This window comes from Nanorana parkeri, unplaced genomic scaffold (genome assembly GCF_000935625.1).
Source record: "Nanorana parkeri isolate BGI_ZX_2015 unplaced genomic scaffold, ASM93562v1 scaffold1426, whole genome shotgun sequence".
Lineage (NCBI taxonomy): Eukaryota > Metazoa > Chordata > Amphibia > Anura > Dicroglossidae > Nanorana > Nanorana parkeri.
The window spans coordinates 98,805-114,543 of record NW_017307694.1 but is presented as its reverse complement, the minus strand read 5'-3'; the positions used below and the strand labels follow the sequence as shown (position 1 = coordinate 114,543).

At 46.0% G+C, this 15,739-nt stretch overlaps 1 protein-coding gene across 1 annotated transcript in view; it reads left to right on the top strand.

The window, feature by feature from the left end:
* Positions 1–15,453, top strand: part of LOC108798192 (oocyte zinc finger protein XlCOF7.1-like) — a 44,800-nt gene extending 29,347 nt beyond the window's left edge. Inside the window, 7 exon segments of the mRNA XM_018569920.1 lie at positions 2,688–2,799; positions 4,005–4,160; positions 4,869–4,970; positions 5,078–5,183; positions 5,805–5,900; positions 10,588–11,505; positions 14,748–15,453. Of these exon segments, the coding sequence (XP_018425422.1) occupies positions 2,688–2,799; positions 4,005–4,160; positions 4,869–4,970; positions 5,078–5,183; positions 5,805–5,900; positions 10,588–11,505; positions 14,748–15,388 (2,131 nt within the window). The 3' untranslated portion in view covers positions 15,389–15,453.
* Positions 15,454–15,739: the final 286 nt, after the last annotated feature.

Genomic DNA, 15,739 nt, shown 5'->3' with positions numbered 1-15,739 from the left:
CGTGAGGTCCTCAGCAAGCATGGGACCTTACAGTAGCCAAATGGTTTTTTTAAGCACCGATATCAGCATACTGATATTGGTGCATACCTTATATATATATAAATATATATATATATATTTATATTTTTAAAAATCTCATACAGTATATAAATATATTCTCATATATATATATATAGCAATGCAAAATATTATATAGCAATGCATAATACAAGCTGGAGAGGACTACAAATCCCAGCAATGCAGAATACCATTAGCTATAAAGGACCACAAATCATAACAATCCATTTTACAGCAATGCAGAATACCACCAACTGCAGAGGACTACAAATCCCAGCAATCCATTATTCAGCAATGCAGAATAATACCATTAGCTATAGAGGACTACACATCCCAGCAATACATTATACAGCAATGCAGAAAAATATAAAGCTAGATACACTGTGTTGCTCTTGGGTGGTGGGCTGATGTCTCCAGGGTCTCAGAAGGGCTGCGCTGGGTCTCACCAGGGCTGTGTGCGGTCTCACCAGGGCTGTGCAGGCGAGTCCAGGCTGGCGCGGGTTGTGGGAAGGAGGAGGAGATGTGCGGCTGGCTCTGTAAATGGGTGCTGCGAGGTCGCCCCTAGGCTGTCGTGAGGTCCTCAGCAAGCATGGGACCTTACGGCAGTCAAATGTTTTTTTTCAAGCAATGGTATCAGTGTACTGGTGTTGGTGCACCAGACAAATACTACACATGTTATATGATCTGGTGTACAGTAGTGACAAACAACCTGAGAGCCATCATGGATAAAAATGATGTTTTGCTGGACCCCCCAGCTTTTTCAAAGAGCGTGTCTGTGCATCCTTTTTCATAATGCACATACAGTATATAAAATATGTTCACATACATATAAACATATATGTATGTGAATAGAAAGAAGCAGCAGCGTAACCTTCAAGAGGGCTCCTGATACCTGCAGTGCTTGCCTCCTCCCGTCGTATTAAATCTCCCTCCCCACTGACTGACTGTAATCCCAGCAATAGTACATTATACACTGTATGTATAATGTATTGCTGGGACTTGTTGTACTCCTATATAGCTGGTGGTATTCTGCATTGCGATGTATAGAGGACTACAAATCCCAGCAATAATGCATTATACAGCGCAATGCAGAATACCACCAGCTATAATGTACTATTGCTGGGATTTGTAGTCCTCTGTAGTCGGTGCCATTCTGCATTCATTGCTGTATAATTTTACACTTTCCATTTCACTATATTGCACACCACACTATTTTTTTTATTTTTTACTTCCACCGCTCCAAGCTTGCTCCTGTGATGGACTACAATCTCAATACAAACTAGTAGTCCATCACTGGAGCCATTTTTTAAAATGTATTTTATTGTTTATCCGATTAACCGATTAATCGAACTTAATAATCGGCTAACTAATCGATTTTGAAAATAATCGTTAGCTGCAGCTCTAGCTCCAAGGCCCCACTTCCCCGGGGCCTACAGGTCACAGGTGCCCTGGCAGTGCCTGCAGAGTTTCGGCGCTGGATCCAGGGATCAGGTGAATGGGTTTTTTTTCTTCCAATTTGTGTTCCCGGGGACGGTCTCCTCTATTCGGGGGCTGCCCCCGGAAATCGGAGACGAATGGTCACCCTAGTTTACAGAGTCTTCATTTCCACAGACGTCTATGGGACCATCTCTGACCTCGGGATGTAGAAGTCTATGGGAGGGGGGAGGAGGATTGAGGTAAGTATGCATCTGCGGAGGGGGAGGGTGGGTTGAGTGCGTTCGAGGGAAGGGGAGTGAAAAAAAGGATTAATTAAATTTTATTTTGAGGTGCACTTATTTTTTAAAGCAGGGGTATCCAAACACTGGTCCTCCAGCTGTGGTGAAACTACAAATCCCATGATGCATCTCTCTCCGGAAGTCATGTCTGTGGCTGTGAGAATCTTGCAATGCCTCATTGGATTTGTAGTTCCACCACAGCTGGAGGGCCGTAGTTTGGCTGAACTTTGAGGCGGGAACTGAAGCCGGGAAAGGAGAAGCACATCATACCACGATGCCTACCACCAATGGGATATCTAGGGGACATGGTGGAAGAAATGGGGCTTGGAACTAGGGTTGCTACCTGTCCAGGATTCACCCGGAGAGTTTGGGTTGTGAATGTTGTGTCCGGGTAGCAGCAAAAACCCGGACACAAGATGTCAGGGAGACAGGGGACACCAAAATTAAGATAGGGGCTACTGGCCCCCCACTGGAAATAGTCTGAACTGTGATATTTACATATGAATGGGCGGCACTATTTACATATGAATTAGGCCTCATTCACACGAGAAAAAGCTGACACGTACAGCTCCGTGCACGGCCGTATCGCTCAGCTCCCGGGAAGGACAGGTGCTGCGTGTGATTAGTACGCAGCCCCTGTCCTTCTCTATGGGAGGACGCGGCCTTACGCGCAGCACAGAGCTGTATGTGCCGGCTTTTTCTCGTGTGAATGAGGCCTAAGCAACGACTCCATCTCAAAAAAAATTTCAGAGCGTCGCTAGAGTGTTCGGGTTTCGCTTCAAGAAAGGGTGACAACCCTACTTGGAAGTTGGAACCTATTACTGGAAACGACTAAAATGTATTATCAATATCATATACATACATTAGCCTAGTTGCCTCAGCATGTCAATGTAAAACCTCGTCTACCCTCACCAGATGCCTGTCTCCTCTCTATCATCACTATTCTCCTCCCACTTCCGTCCTGTGGCTCCCGAAATTCCATTTGTATGCGTTCCATAGGACGCCCAACTACTTCCTGGTTGCCATAGTGACGCACGATCCTCCAGAGACTTCCCCCCCCCCCGACCGTAGTGGCCATTTTTATGTCGGTAGTGGCCATTTTTATGTCGTCCGACTCTTGTTTCTCCTTCAGGCAGACAAGTTCACTTTTCGGCAGAGAAATAGATAGAAAGGCGAGTGGGTTACAAAAACCTCTCAGCGCTCCATGATAACTTTACAGAGGTTTGAAAGGTTCGCTGTTTTTTAGACTAAAAAGACAACGAGTCCTCACTGCAGTAGGCGGCCATTTTGTTGGAGCCAGAAGGGATTGTTGGGAAGAGATTAGGGAACTTCCTGTGGGGATATGAGGGTGGAGAGTGTGTTCCCACTGAGGAGAAGGTAATGTCTTCTTATTATAAAAGAAGGGGGGACCTGGATGGGGAGACAGGGTCGTGTGAACTTGTGGTTCAAGTCACATGTCCTCTATATACAGCACACAGTCAGGGGTCAGCTGACTGCACTGGGGGAATTGGTCTCCTCTGGTGTTTTTAGATCTCTGTAGGGATCAATATTACAGAGGGGATTTGGGGTACATACAACGCCTAAGAGACACATAACACAGGGACTATAGACATGGTGCATGGGGAGCTGACACTCACTGGTATAAGGTCCAATGCAGGCCTTCTGCAGTGACGCTCCAATGGCTCCGACAAGAAGAAGGTATTATTTACCAGTCCGGGCCTATTAGCCCCATTGTGTCATCTGCTGAGAATATTTACTCTTTGTTATGATGGTTGTCACTCATCTGGGTTATTTATTCTGCAATGCCATCTAATCTCATATCTCTGCTAGATTTCCTCATATATCTGCCTTTTATTCCAGCCAACAGGATTGTTTAACGTTATCTGAAGGAGAAATCGTTTACAAGGAGAGTCCATTACGTAGATGACCAATGAGCATGGAGAAGGAGCGCGGTCACATGTCTGAGAGGATATTAGACCTCACCCTGGAGATCATCTACCTGCTGACCGGACAGGTGAGGAGGATTCTGGGAGGTCACATGACATCACTCTTATCTCTATTATTAAAACACAGACCTGACCGGAGAGGTGAGGAGGGTTCTGGGAGGTCACATGACACCACTCTTATCTCTATTAATAAAACAGTCCTGCTCTCCAATTTTGTATTGGCATACATTACAATGAAGGGCAATGTGTACTGTGGCATAACTTGGTGTTTGTTCCTCAAAAATAGAATTATATCGCTTTCAAGTTATCCGATGGTTTGGTGGCGACCAACACGAAGAAGACCCAAAGCTTTGGCGTTGAACCTTCATCTCTGTCCCGGAGAAAGAATAACAAGACAGTTGAAGAAGTCACCCAGAAGATGATTGAGCTGCTGATGGGAGAGGTGAGCGGTGCCGGGAATTCTGGGACATGATCCAGGAACAGACAAGGGATGTGTCTGGGTGGTGACTGTATCATTGTGTGTGTCAGGTTCCTATATGGTGTCAGGATGGAACTATGCCTTTTTCAGTAGAGGAGTGGGAGTGTATTGAGGGACACAAGGACGCCATGATGGAGAACCGGCCACCCCACACATCACCGGGTAAGAGGAGACTTTCATTTCTTGAGTATTGAGGATCCCCCTAGATACACACATCCTCTGATATAAAGATATAGAAACAATGTATTCAGTCAGTGTGTGTGTTTCCTACAGATGGATCCAGGAACAGAAATACTCCAGAGAGATGTCCTAGTCCTCTGTATTCCAAGAATGTGGCTCCAGAACATCTCAAGATGCTCCAGGAATACCAGGTAGATGGAATCCAAAACTGAATATCAAACATCACCTATTATTATTATTAGCAGACTTATAAAACACTTCTGGAGTCATATGGCTCCTTGCAGTAGTAAGCAGTCAGGTCAAAATGCGTCCTCCATGGCACAACCATGTTGGTCCAGTTGCATTGGTCAAACAGGAAAGATTTATTCGGAGGAGGGTCCCTCCCACCCCTAAGAAGTTTACTTTACCTTACATCCGTTTCATATGAGTGTAGATATGCAGTTATTAACATTTTGAAGGGCATTATTTAAGAGAACCATCCTTCTTGTGTAGGTAACGTTGGAAGGGAACCAGACTGATCAAAGAATGGAATCTAGAGAGACGCCAGAAGAGCCGTATGTGATCGGTGATGAGCCGAGTAAGGAGGACTATCAGGTTGGTGGAACTGAAGGTTTTATTTGATAGAGGATTTGTGCAAGACCTTAAGAGATAGAACAAACCAATATCACTATTTTCTATATTGGACAATCTAATTTATTCAGGATGAAAATATGATTAATGTTGAAGTGAAGGAGGAAGCAGAAGAGCCATATGTGGAGGGTGATGAGCCGTGTACGGAAGAGGACGTCTCTCCAGAGATCAGCACAGGTGATTAAAAAAAAACACTAGATCCAGAAAAGAGTCCCAGATTCTCCTTGTCTCTTCTTCTCCCCCTCGTCCATCAGTAGACAGTAATGGGGGGACAGAATGTGTCTAGTGGGGGGAGTCAGGAGCCATCAGCCTCTATTAGACTCCGGCTCTCCTCCTCACATCATATCCAAGAGACGTGACCAGTCTCCCCCACATACACTCTCTGGGGTCTCGCATACATCTGAGGAGGCTTCACTGTCATCTTTATTCACAGACACCAGAGAAACTCAGAGAATCATCATAACTGAGGAGGAAGAAGAAAGACATGTGAGGATTAAAGAGGAGGAAGTTCCCCCAGAGATCAGCACAGGTGAGGAATAAATCCAGAAAAGAGCCCCAGATTCTCCTTGTTCAGTCACTACAACAATCTCTTCTTCTCCCCCCTCCTCTGTCAGTAGACAGTAATGGGGGGACGGAATGTGTCTAGTGGGGGGAGTCAGGAGCCATCAGCCTCTATTAGACTCCGGCTCTCCTCCTCACATCATATCCAAGAGACGTGACCAGTCTCCCCCACATACACTCTCTGGGGTCTCTCGTACATCTCAGGAGGTTTAATTTCATTCTCATCTTTATTCACAGACACCGGAGACACTCAAAGAGACTTGACAGCTCAAGAGGAAGAAGCTGGACTTGTAACGGTTAAGGAGGAGGAAGTTCCTGTAGAGATCGGCACAGGTGAGTAATAAACACTAAATGCAAACATGGTTCATATAACTTCTTGAAGCTTGCCTGAGCTCTGTGCTCCAATAAAAACACCCCCTATCCCCTAGTGTCTGAATTAATGGACTGGTTGTGCTCTGGTCTTTTCTCTTTATATATCTATTTTGGCCTTTTGGAGGGACTTGTGCCAACTGCCACAAAGGTAGAAAAAACAGAGGCGGAGCAAGTGTTTTCTTTCTCCATACATTTTGTCCTGGTGTTTACCAGAGTTTATCCAGATTTCATTTAATGCAGAGGGAGACAAGAAAGAGGGGCAATGACTCTCTTAGCTAATGCAGAGGGGGACCAGAAGGGGAGCCAAGGACCTTCTCAGCTAATGTAGAGAGGGCCAAGAAGGAGGGGCAAGGACCCTTTTAGCTAATGTAGAGACGGCCAAGAAGGGGGGCAAGGACCCCCTCAGCTAGTGCAGAGAGGGACAAGAAGGAGAGCCAAGGACCCTCTTAGCTAATGTAGAGAGTGCCAAGAAGGAGAGCCAAGGACCCTCTTAGCTAATGTAGAGAGGGCCAAGAAGGAGAGCCAAGGACCCTCTTAGCTAATGCAGAGAGGGCCAAGAAGGAGGGGCAATGACTCTCTTAGCTAAAGCAGAGAGGGCCAAGAAGGAGGGGCAATGACTCTCTTAGCTAAAGCAGAGAGGGCCAAGAAGGGGAGCCAATGACCTTCTCAGCTAATGTAGAGAGGGCCAAGAAGGAAGGGCAAGGACCTTCTCAGCTAATTGTAGAGAGGGCAAAGAAGGGGAGCCAAGGACCTTCTCAGCTAATGCAGAGAGGGCTAAGAAGGAGCGTCAAGGGCCCTCTCAACTAATGCAGAGAGGAACAAGGAGGGGCAAGGGCCATATGTGACTATATGCAGCTTTAAAAGATAGTGCATGTGAGTAGCTTTGTTAATGCTCACGCTGATACCTGTGTGCCCAGGGAACAGTTGTCTCCTAGGCAGAACTAAATAATATAAAGGGCCAAGTTTAAACTAAACGCTGCCTACTCCAAAGCAAGGCCCACCCCCATACAGAAATCAATTGTGACAGTAAAATTAATTGTGGCAAATGGCCTTCTGTTTGGTCAGATCTGAGTTATATTGATAGAGATAAGAGTGATGTCATGTGACCTCCCAGAATCCACCTCACCTCTCTGTTCAGGTCTGTGTTTTATTGATAGAGATAAGAGTGATGTCATGTGACCTCCCAGAATCCTCCTCACCTCTCCGGTGAGGTCTGTGTTTTATTGATAGAGATAAGAATGATGTCCCGTGACCTCCCAGAATCCTCCTCTCCAGTCAGCTCTGTGCTGTGTTATTGGAAATAGGAGTGATATCATGGGGCCCTCTCAGAATCCTCCACATCTGTCTGCATCCCATGGAAATGGAATGATCTTTATAAGTGGCCTTTGGATGTTGTGTACTGTTGTTGGTACAGTGACATTTTACAAGCAAACAGGAGATTTCCAAAGCATGGCAGGAGATTAATGATCGCTGCAGCACTTCTGGGTTTATTGCTGCCAGAACACTGGCTGGTTTGGATGGGGAAACAGCAATTCGAGCGCAGTTTTTCTCAATCTGCTCAGGTAAAGGGCAAGGGAGACATCAGTTGTCTAAAATAGATTAAGGGATTTTTAAGCCCAAGCACATTCCAATGCTCCTTAGGTGAGGATTGGGCAACGCAAATTTGGTGTCTTCACTCATGCCGGAGTGAGAGGAATAAAATAAAGGAGGAGGCAGGAGCCAAGAGGTAAACGCTGACAGCCCTTAAAACACCTGGACAATGGAGAGAGATATCCTAAGGATGAACTTGTACTGGACATAGGGAAGACAGCGCGATATTCTCAAGTGGTAAAATGGAGGGCCATGGTCTCAAACAACCTCTTCTATGTGAAAACGCGAATGGATCTCCTTACAAGACCGTGCTGAAATCTCCGAGAACCTCTTAGCTGAAGTGTTGGCCACAGGAAAAGCTTCCCTACACGATGACACGTCAAAGGAATGTCCCCAATAAGTCCAAACGGGGGTCTTGTTGCACCAACCATGCTAGATTTAAATCTCATGATTGGAGTGGGGGCTGAACAGGGGGAGCAGTGTTTAAAAAAACAATTTAATGAAAGTATGAATCAGTGAATTATGATCAGGAAGATGTTCAAAAGAAACCAACAGGACAAACACTTGACGGTACTGAGGGCTAAACATTGTTCTTCCCACAACTGGAGAGAAAATAAGGCATGTGGGGAATCCCCGAGGAAAATAAGTGCCCCCCCCATGTGATGATATATCTTGTAATAAGTAGATTTACAAGCTTTGAACATGGTCGGGATAACTGAATCTGCAATGCCCCTCAGAATCTGGGCTTCAACGGCCAGGGAATCAAAGCCAGCGACTGAAAAGCAGAGTTGAAGATCGGTCCTTGAGATAACAGAACTGGACGATTTGGTAACGGCCACAGAATCATCCATGAGGTCAGCATGCTACACTTTCCGAGGCCAATCCAGAGCTACGGGAATTACTGAAATGCCCCCTAGTAGGTTTAGTGGAGCAGATGCATAGATCAGGGCACATTGATCCTACGATGATCTCAGAGCATCTCCTGCATTCGATTTTGGGTTCCATATCTTAAAACAAACCTCTCCAGCTTTTAGTAGAAGCTAGTAGAGCCAGTGCCCGACGACGCAGTCATATGTCCCGGAACACCTCCAGATGGACAGACCATTCCCCCAGCCTGCCAGTTCTCCACTCTAGGAATGGGAACTTCTGAGATTGCTGGAACATGAAGTTCCACCTAGAACATCTTAGATTCTACGTCTGTCGCCACTGAAGTACTCTTGGTGCCCCCATAATGATTGATCTTAGATATAGCTGTGGCATTGTCTGATTGAAACTGGACCAGATGACTGGTCAGAAGTGAGATCCAGTGAACAGACAGCCCAGACCTCTGCCCCAACCCAAAATGCTGTCGGCCATCATGATGATCTTCCAATGTAAGGGAAGAGGAAACCTACCCTCTGACAAGGCCGGCACCAGAAGCCACGAAAGAGACGTCTTGGTTCAAGGATGTGGCCAGATGATTTTCTTCAGAGAAAGACCGGACTTGTCCCATGACACGGGAATGTTCCACTGTAAAGGGGTTGGGATTAAGCCAAAGGAACTGCTTTGAAGGTTGATATCATCTGCCCCAACACAGCGAAGACCAACATCGAGAATAAAGCTGCCAAACCTGACTCCAGTTTCCTTAGCTTCTCCTGTTTAGAAAGTCCTTGGCTTGAAAGGAATCCAGGAGAAGATCCAAGTACTCCAAGCCATGTGACAGAATCAGAGATTCTTCTTGAAGTTTAGTGTCCACGGAGAGAGTCCTTGAAGATTTGCATCAGCAGAATTATGCGCCCTGTCACACTGCAAAAATGGTTGAAGAATGGTTTGAGGAACACAACAATGGGTTTGAGGTGTTGACTTGGCCTTCAAATTCTCCAGATCTTAATCCAATCGAGCATCTGTGGGATGTGCTGGAAAAACAAGTCCAATCCAAGGAGGTTCCACCTCACAACTTACAGGACTTAAAGGATCTGCTATTAACAGATTTGTGCCAGATACCACAGCATACCTTCAGAGGTCTAGTGTAGTCCATGGGTCAGGCTGTTCGCACCGCAGCAAATCGTTCACGTATCTAATGACTGCAATACCTTTGAGACAAAGAAGACCAAAAGCCAGTGCAAGGACCTTTTGTTACCATTCTAAGTTCCAAGGCAAGGCCTTAAGGGAAGGCCCACAAATTGATGCGTAGGCCAAAGGAAAGGAATCACAGGTGACCTGGGAAAATGTGGCATCCTTTTATGTGGAGGAATGCTAAACATTCTCTGCAATGAAGAGACTAACCGGCTGAATAATTCCATCTGCAACTAACAAAGGTTTTGAGAACCTTTTTAATCCTAGATAGTCCAAAGGCCTCCTTTTTGCACTTCCGTGTCAGACTCTGATAGCGGAAACAAGACGGAGGCTGTTTTTGACCTCTGCCATCAGAAGGGGCAACGCATCATGTCAAAAACCCTTACATAACAGAGTGGAAACCTCTGCAGTCAGAGGAATGAAAGCCTAGAAATGGTCACCACCACGGTCTGTAGGAACATACGAGGTACAAGCTTATCCTGTGACCAACTCAGGTTCCACATAAAGCAAACAAGGTCTTCAGTACTCAGATCACCTTCATCTACAGGACAACCGCCCTTCCTGGTGGAGCCAGGCAAGGTCAAGATGTCTATACAAACCACCCCCCACTCACCACGAGTATTTATAGACCAGCTAAGCAAGGCTCGGGACCAGAAGGTACACTGCGGGTAGACAGAGCTGGAACTGTTTGACCTGTTTTATCAAGCTGTATATAATATACCCTAAAGCAGGGGTAGGCAAACTCCAAGCTTCTGGCTGCTGTTCAACTACAAATCCCATGAGGCACTGCAAGACTCTGAAAGCCACAGGCATGACTCCCAGATGCATGATGGCATTTGTGGTTTCACCACAGTGGAGGGCTTGGGGTTTTCTGTTTTATGAGTTCCGAGTCATTGTTAAGCCACAAATGTGTAACGTGTGAAAAAAATTAATTGCCCTGGCAGCGAAAGGGTTAATGGCCCTTTAACTGTTCCTATCCCCTTCCATCTCTTATTTCCCCCAGATGGACGAGACATCGGCAGTGATTCTATTATCTCCCCAGGTGGTGACATAGAAGATGTTGGCCTCACAGTGGATTCTTCAGAAGGAAGTACCATTGCCCCGTACCTTCATCCCATACTTACCAGTGCAGAGCTGTTAGGTGAACCCTCTACACACGGGGGGAGCTTCCTCCAACACGCCCCTCCCGCCACACAACACACAGATCATAGAGGGGGCGAAATGTTCCCGTGTTCCATATGCGGGAAGTTTTTTGCCAAGAAGGGGGCACTCCTCTATCACCAGAAAACTCACACCGCAGAGAAGCCCTACGTATGTTTGGAATGCGGGAAATGTTTCATACAGAAGTCGTGTCTCGTCCTCCATCAACAGATTCACACAGCTGAAAAGCCTTTTCCCTGTTCCGAGTGCGGAAAACGGTTTACCCAGCTTGGGACTCTTATCTCGCACCAGAGGACTCACACCGGGGAGAAGCCGTATTCATGTTCGGAATGCGGGAAACGGTTTACAATGAGTTCTGCTCTTTCGAGACACCAGAGAATTCACATGGGGGAAAAACCATATTCATGCTCTGAGTGCAGGAAATGTTTTACGATGAGTTCGGCTCTTGCTAGTCACCGGAGAGTTCACACAGGGGAGAGGCCGTATTCATACTCGGAATGCGGGAAATGTTTTGCGGTGAGATCGGTTCTTACTAGACACAAGAAAGCGCACACAGGGGAGAGGCCGTATGCATGTATAGAGTGTGGGAAATGTTTCTCTCGGAGGTCACATCTTATCACTCATGAAAAGCTTCATACCGGAGAGAAGCCGTATTCATGTTCAGCGTGTGGTAAATGTTTTACGCTGCGATCACACCTAAAAGCTCATGAAAAGATTCATACCGGAAAGGAGCCGTATACGTGTCCATAATGTGGAAAGCTGACACGGGGTGAAGCCATATTCACGAGAACCCAAACGGCAGAGAAACCATTAATATTATCGGACCGTGGACAATGTTTTACAAAAAAAGAGAAATATTTGTCACGCATCAAATAAAACGGGAGCACACCCATCTTTATGTACTGTGTGCAGAGGTTTTAGTATGAAATAAATGAGTAGGGCGATCAAAAACCTTAGAGCAGAGCTGCATGTATATAGAAATATGCACACGCATGTATTTGTTTAAAACAAATAATAATGTTGTAACTCATTCTGTCTATATGAGCTTTTTGTATTACCTTGCTGTCAGTCTAACACAGACTGCATGTTGATAGGAGGGGAGAGCCCAAGTACACTTATAGCTAAAAGGTTGTGGACATCTAACCATCACACCTCTATAGGGCCAAACGAATGTGGACACCCCTCCAAGTGATCACGTTAATGTTTAAAGTTTAGACACTTGTGGGCTTCCGACTTTCTGGTAACAGTTTGGGGAAGATCCTTTTCTGTTCCCTGTGGACAATTCTAGCTCCATGCAGATATGGTTTGACCGGTTTGGTGTGAAGGAACTCAAGTTTGAAACAATATGGGGAAGACCCTTTTCCGATCCCGGCACACAATTCTATATCCATAAAGAAATGGTTTGACCAATTTTATTGTAAAGGAACTCACTTTGGCAACAATTTGGGGAAGATCCTTTTCTGTTTCCTGTGGACAGTTGTAGCTCCATAAAGAAATGGTTTGACCGGTTTGGTGTAAACATACTCGAGCTGGCAACAATATGGGGAAGATCCTTTTTCTGTTCCCTGTGGACAATTCTATAACCATAAAGAAATGGTTTGTCCAGTTTGGTGTGAAGGAACTTGAATTGGCAACAATTTGCAGAAGATCCTTTTCTGTTCCCTGTGGACAGTTGTAGCTCCATAAAGAAATGGTTTGACCGGTTTGGTGTAAACATACTCAAGTTGGCAACAATATGGGGAAGATCCTTTTCTGTTCCCTGTGGACAATTCTAGCTCCATGCAGATATGGTTTGGTGTGAAGGAACTCGAGTTGGCAACAATTTGGGGAAGATCCTTTTCTGTTCCCTGTGCACAGTTCTAGCTCCATAAAGATATGGTTTGGCGTGAAGGAACTCAGGAACTCGAGCTGGCAACAATATGGGGAAGATCCTTTTCTGTTCCCTGTGGAAAATTCTAGCTCTATGCAGATATGGTTTGACCGGTTTGGTGTGAAGGAACTCGAGTTGAACCGGTATGCGGATTCCAAGCCTTGTCCAACATCAGTTCCTCACAAATGCTCTATTGCCTGAATCGGATTAAACTCACATTTCTGGATTTGGTGTGTTTATTATTCCTCCATGTTGATCTCTGGAGTGATTTCCTCCTCCTTACATGGTCCATCACCCCTCACACTTGGCTCTTCTGCTTCCTCTCTAGTTTCTGTCCTTTGACTAGCCTGGTCACCTCCACCATTAACTACCCAAGAAGGATGATTTTTTTTAAATAATGAGAACGCATCATTACTGTGTCCCTGTCTAGGAAATATGAGGTGAAAGGTACTTTTTATGACGGGGAGGAACGTCTCAAAACATCATCTAGGCGCCCTGTCTCACCAGTGCTGAACTGAACCATAATGGAGGATGAAACCAAGAGGATGTGCCTCAGACATATTTTCACAACAATGGAGGAAGCATTACATGTCTGCTTCTAGAGGCCATATTACTCTGTATTTAAGGTTCAATCAGAGGTGTTTCATGGGTCTGCGTGTTTAGAATAGGCGATGCTCGATATTCAGTTTCAGATTCCTTCTACCTGGTTCTCCTGTAGGATCATAAGATGTTCTTATGTGGAATCCCGGGAATACAGAAGACTGGCCTGAGGGATCTCCTGATGTTCCTGTGTGGAATCCCGGTAATACAGAGGACGGGCCTGAGGGATGATCTGATGTTCCTGTGTGGAATCCCGGGAATACAGAAGACGGGCCTGAGGGATCTCCTGATGTTCCTGTGTGGAATCCCGGGCATACAGAAGACGGGCCTGAGGGATCTCCTGATGTTCCTGTGTGGAATCCTGGGAATACAGAGGATGGGTCTGAGGGATCTCCTGATGTTCCTGTGTGGAGTCCCGGGAATACAGAGGACGGGGACATCTCTCTGGGGTATTTCTGTTCCTGGATCCATCTGTAGGAAACACACACACTGACTGAATACATTGTTTCTATGTCTTTATATCAGAGGATGTGTGTATCTAGGGGGATCCTCAATACTCAAGAAATGAAAGTCTCCTCTTACCCGGTGATGTAAGGGGCGGCCGGTTCTCCATCATGACGTCCTTGCAGAGATCCCGGTGTCCTTCTGGACAATGGAGGAAGCATTACATGTCTGCTCTATCGAAAGAACACCGGCTTCACACCGAGGCTGCCTGGCTTTCTGACCAATCAGGAAGCTGGGCAGCGGGTCATTAGGTGTTGTCCGGCTTCCTGATTGATCTGTGTTTTAGAATGATGTCACGTGACCCATGATCCTTCTAACCTCCCTGGTCAGGTCTGTGTTTTATTACTAAAGATAAGAGTGATGTCATGTGACCTCCCAGAATCCTCCTCAACTTTCCATCAGGTCCATATAATATTAATAGAGACGGGAATGATGTCATGTGACCTCCCAGAATCCTTCTTACTTGTCTATGTTCAGTGGGGAACTTAAAACCACATCAGGAGAAGGGCTTTGATGATGCATTTTGATGGTCTTCATGTTGGGCCTGTAGACAGTGGTTGGTACGCGGAGGGTTCACTAGCAAAGGGTCCTTTGGAACCACGGTTTGCATTCTGGGATGGGCTCATTGGACAGGAAGTCAGCTGTGTGCAAGGAAATAATGCCCCAACGTGGTACCATGTATTAGAATATATGAATGTGATTGAAAAGACATTGTACGTAATCAGACATATACTGTACTTTATGTATAGCAGCCCTTTAACCTATTCCTTTCCATCTCTTATTTCCCCCAGATGGACAACGCATTGAGTACACATCTATTATCTGTCCAGATGGTGAAACCGAAGACGACGACCTCTCGGAGGATTCTACAGAAGAAAATCCCGTCGCCTCCTATCTCCATCCAGTACTTTCCAACTTAGATCTGGCACCTGTTCCCCCCACACATGGGGGGAGTTTTCCCGAACATTACAATCGTACCCCTTATCATATTGATGATGAGATGTTCCAGTGTTCCATATGCGAGAAATTTTTTGCCCAGAAGGCAACCCTCCTCGCCCACCAGAAGACTCACACCGCAGAGAAGCCGCATTTGTGCGCTGTATGCGGGAAATCGTTTGCGCAGAAGTCGTGTCTTGTTCTCCATCAGCGAATTCACGTTGCTGAGAAGCCGTATCCTTGTTCAGAGTGGGGGAAGTGTTTGACACAGCTAGGGACTATTATCTCGCATCAGAAAACTCACACTGGGGAGAAGCCGTATTCATGTTCAGAGTGTGGGAAAAGTTTTACAACGAGTTCGGCTCTTTCTAGGCACCAGAGGATTCACACGGGGGAGAAACCGTATTCTTGTGCAGAGTGCGGGAAATGTTTCTCTCAGCGATCACACCTGATCACCCACGAAAAGCTTCATACTGGGGAGAAGCCCTATTCGTGTTTACAGTGTGGGAAATGTTTCTCTCAGAGATCACACCTGATCACCCATGAAAAGCTTCATACCGGAGAGAAGCCGTATTCATGTTTAGAATGCGGGAAACGTTTCTCTCGGAGGTCACACCTTCTGACCCACGAAAAGCTTCATACCGGAGAGAAGCCTTATGCATGTTTGGAATGTGGGAAATGTTTTTCAAGGCGAAGCAGTCTTATTAAACACCGGAGAACTCACTCGAGGTGAAGCCACGGTCATGTTCGGAATGAGAGGAATGTTTTATCGCTGGAGGCCATTTTCTTTCTCATCCATTGAGGGACACGGGAAGTATTTTGTCTTCGGGTTATACTGCCACCAATCTGAGGATTGGAAACTGGCAAGCAAAGCATAACCCCTCCCACTACCAGCATGCTTTAGTTTGGTGATAGTGTTCAAGAAGGAAGGCCACTGGGTTCTACGTAAGGCCTTTTCCTGACCCGGTTCTGGAACCAAATTAGCAACAGGTCTCCCCTGGCATTGCCTCAACGCTTGCCCTATCTCTGAAGACTCCCGCTATGAGTTGTCTGCTTGGGTTGAGCATCAGGATCTTCCTCATAT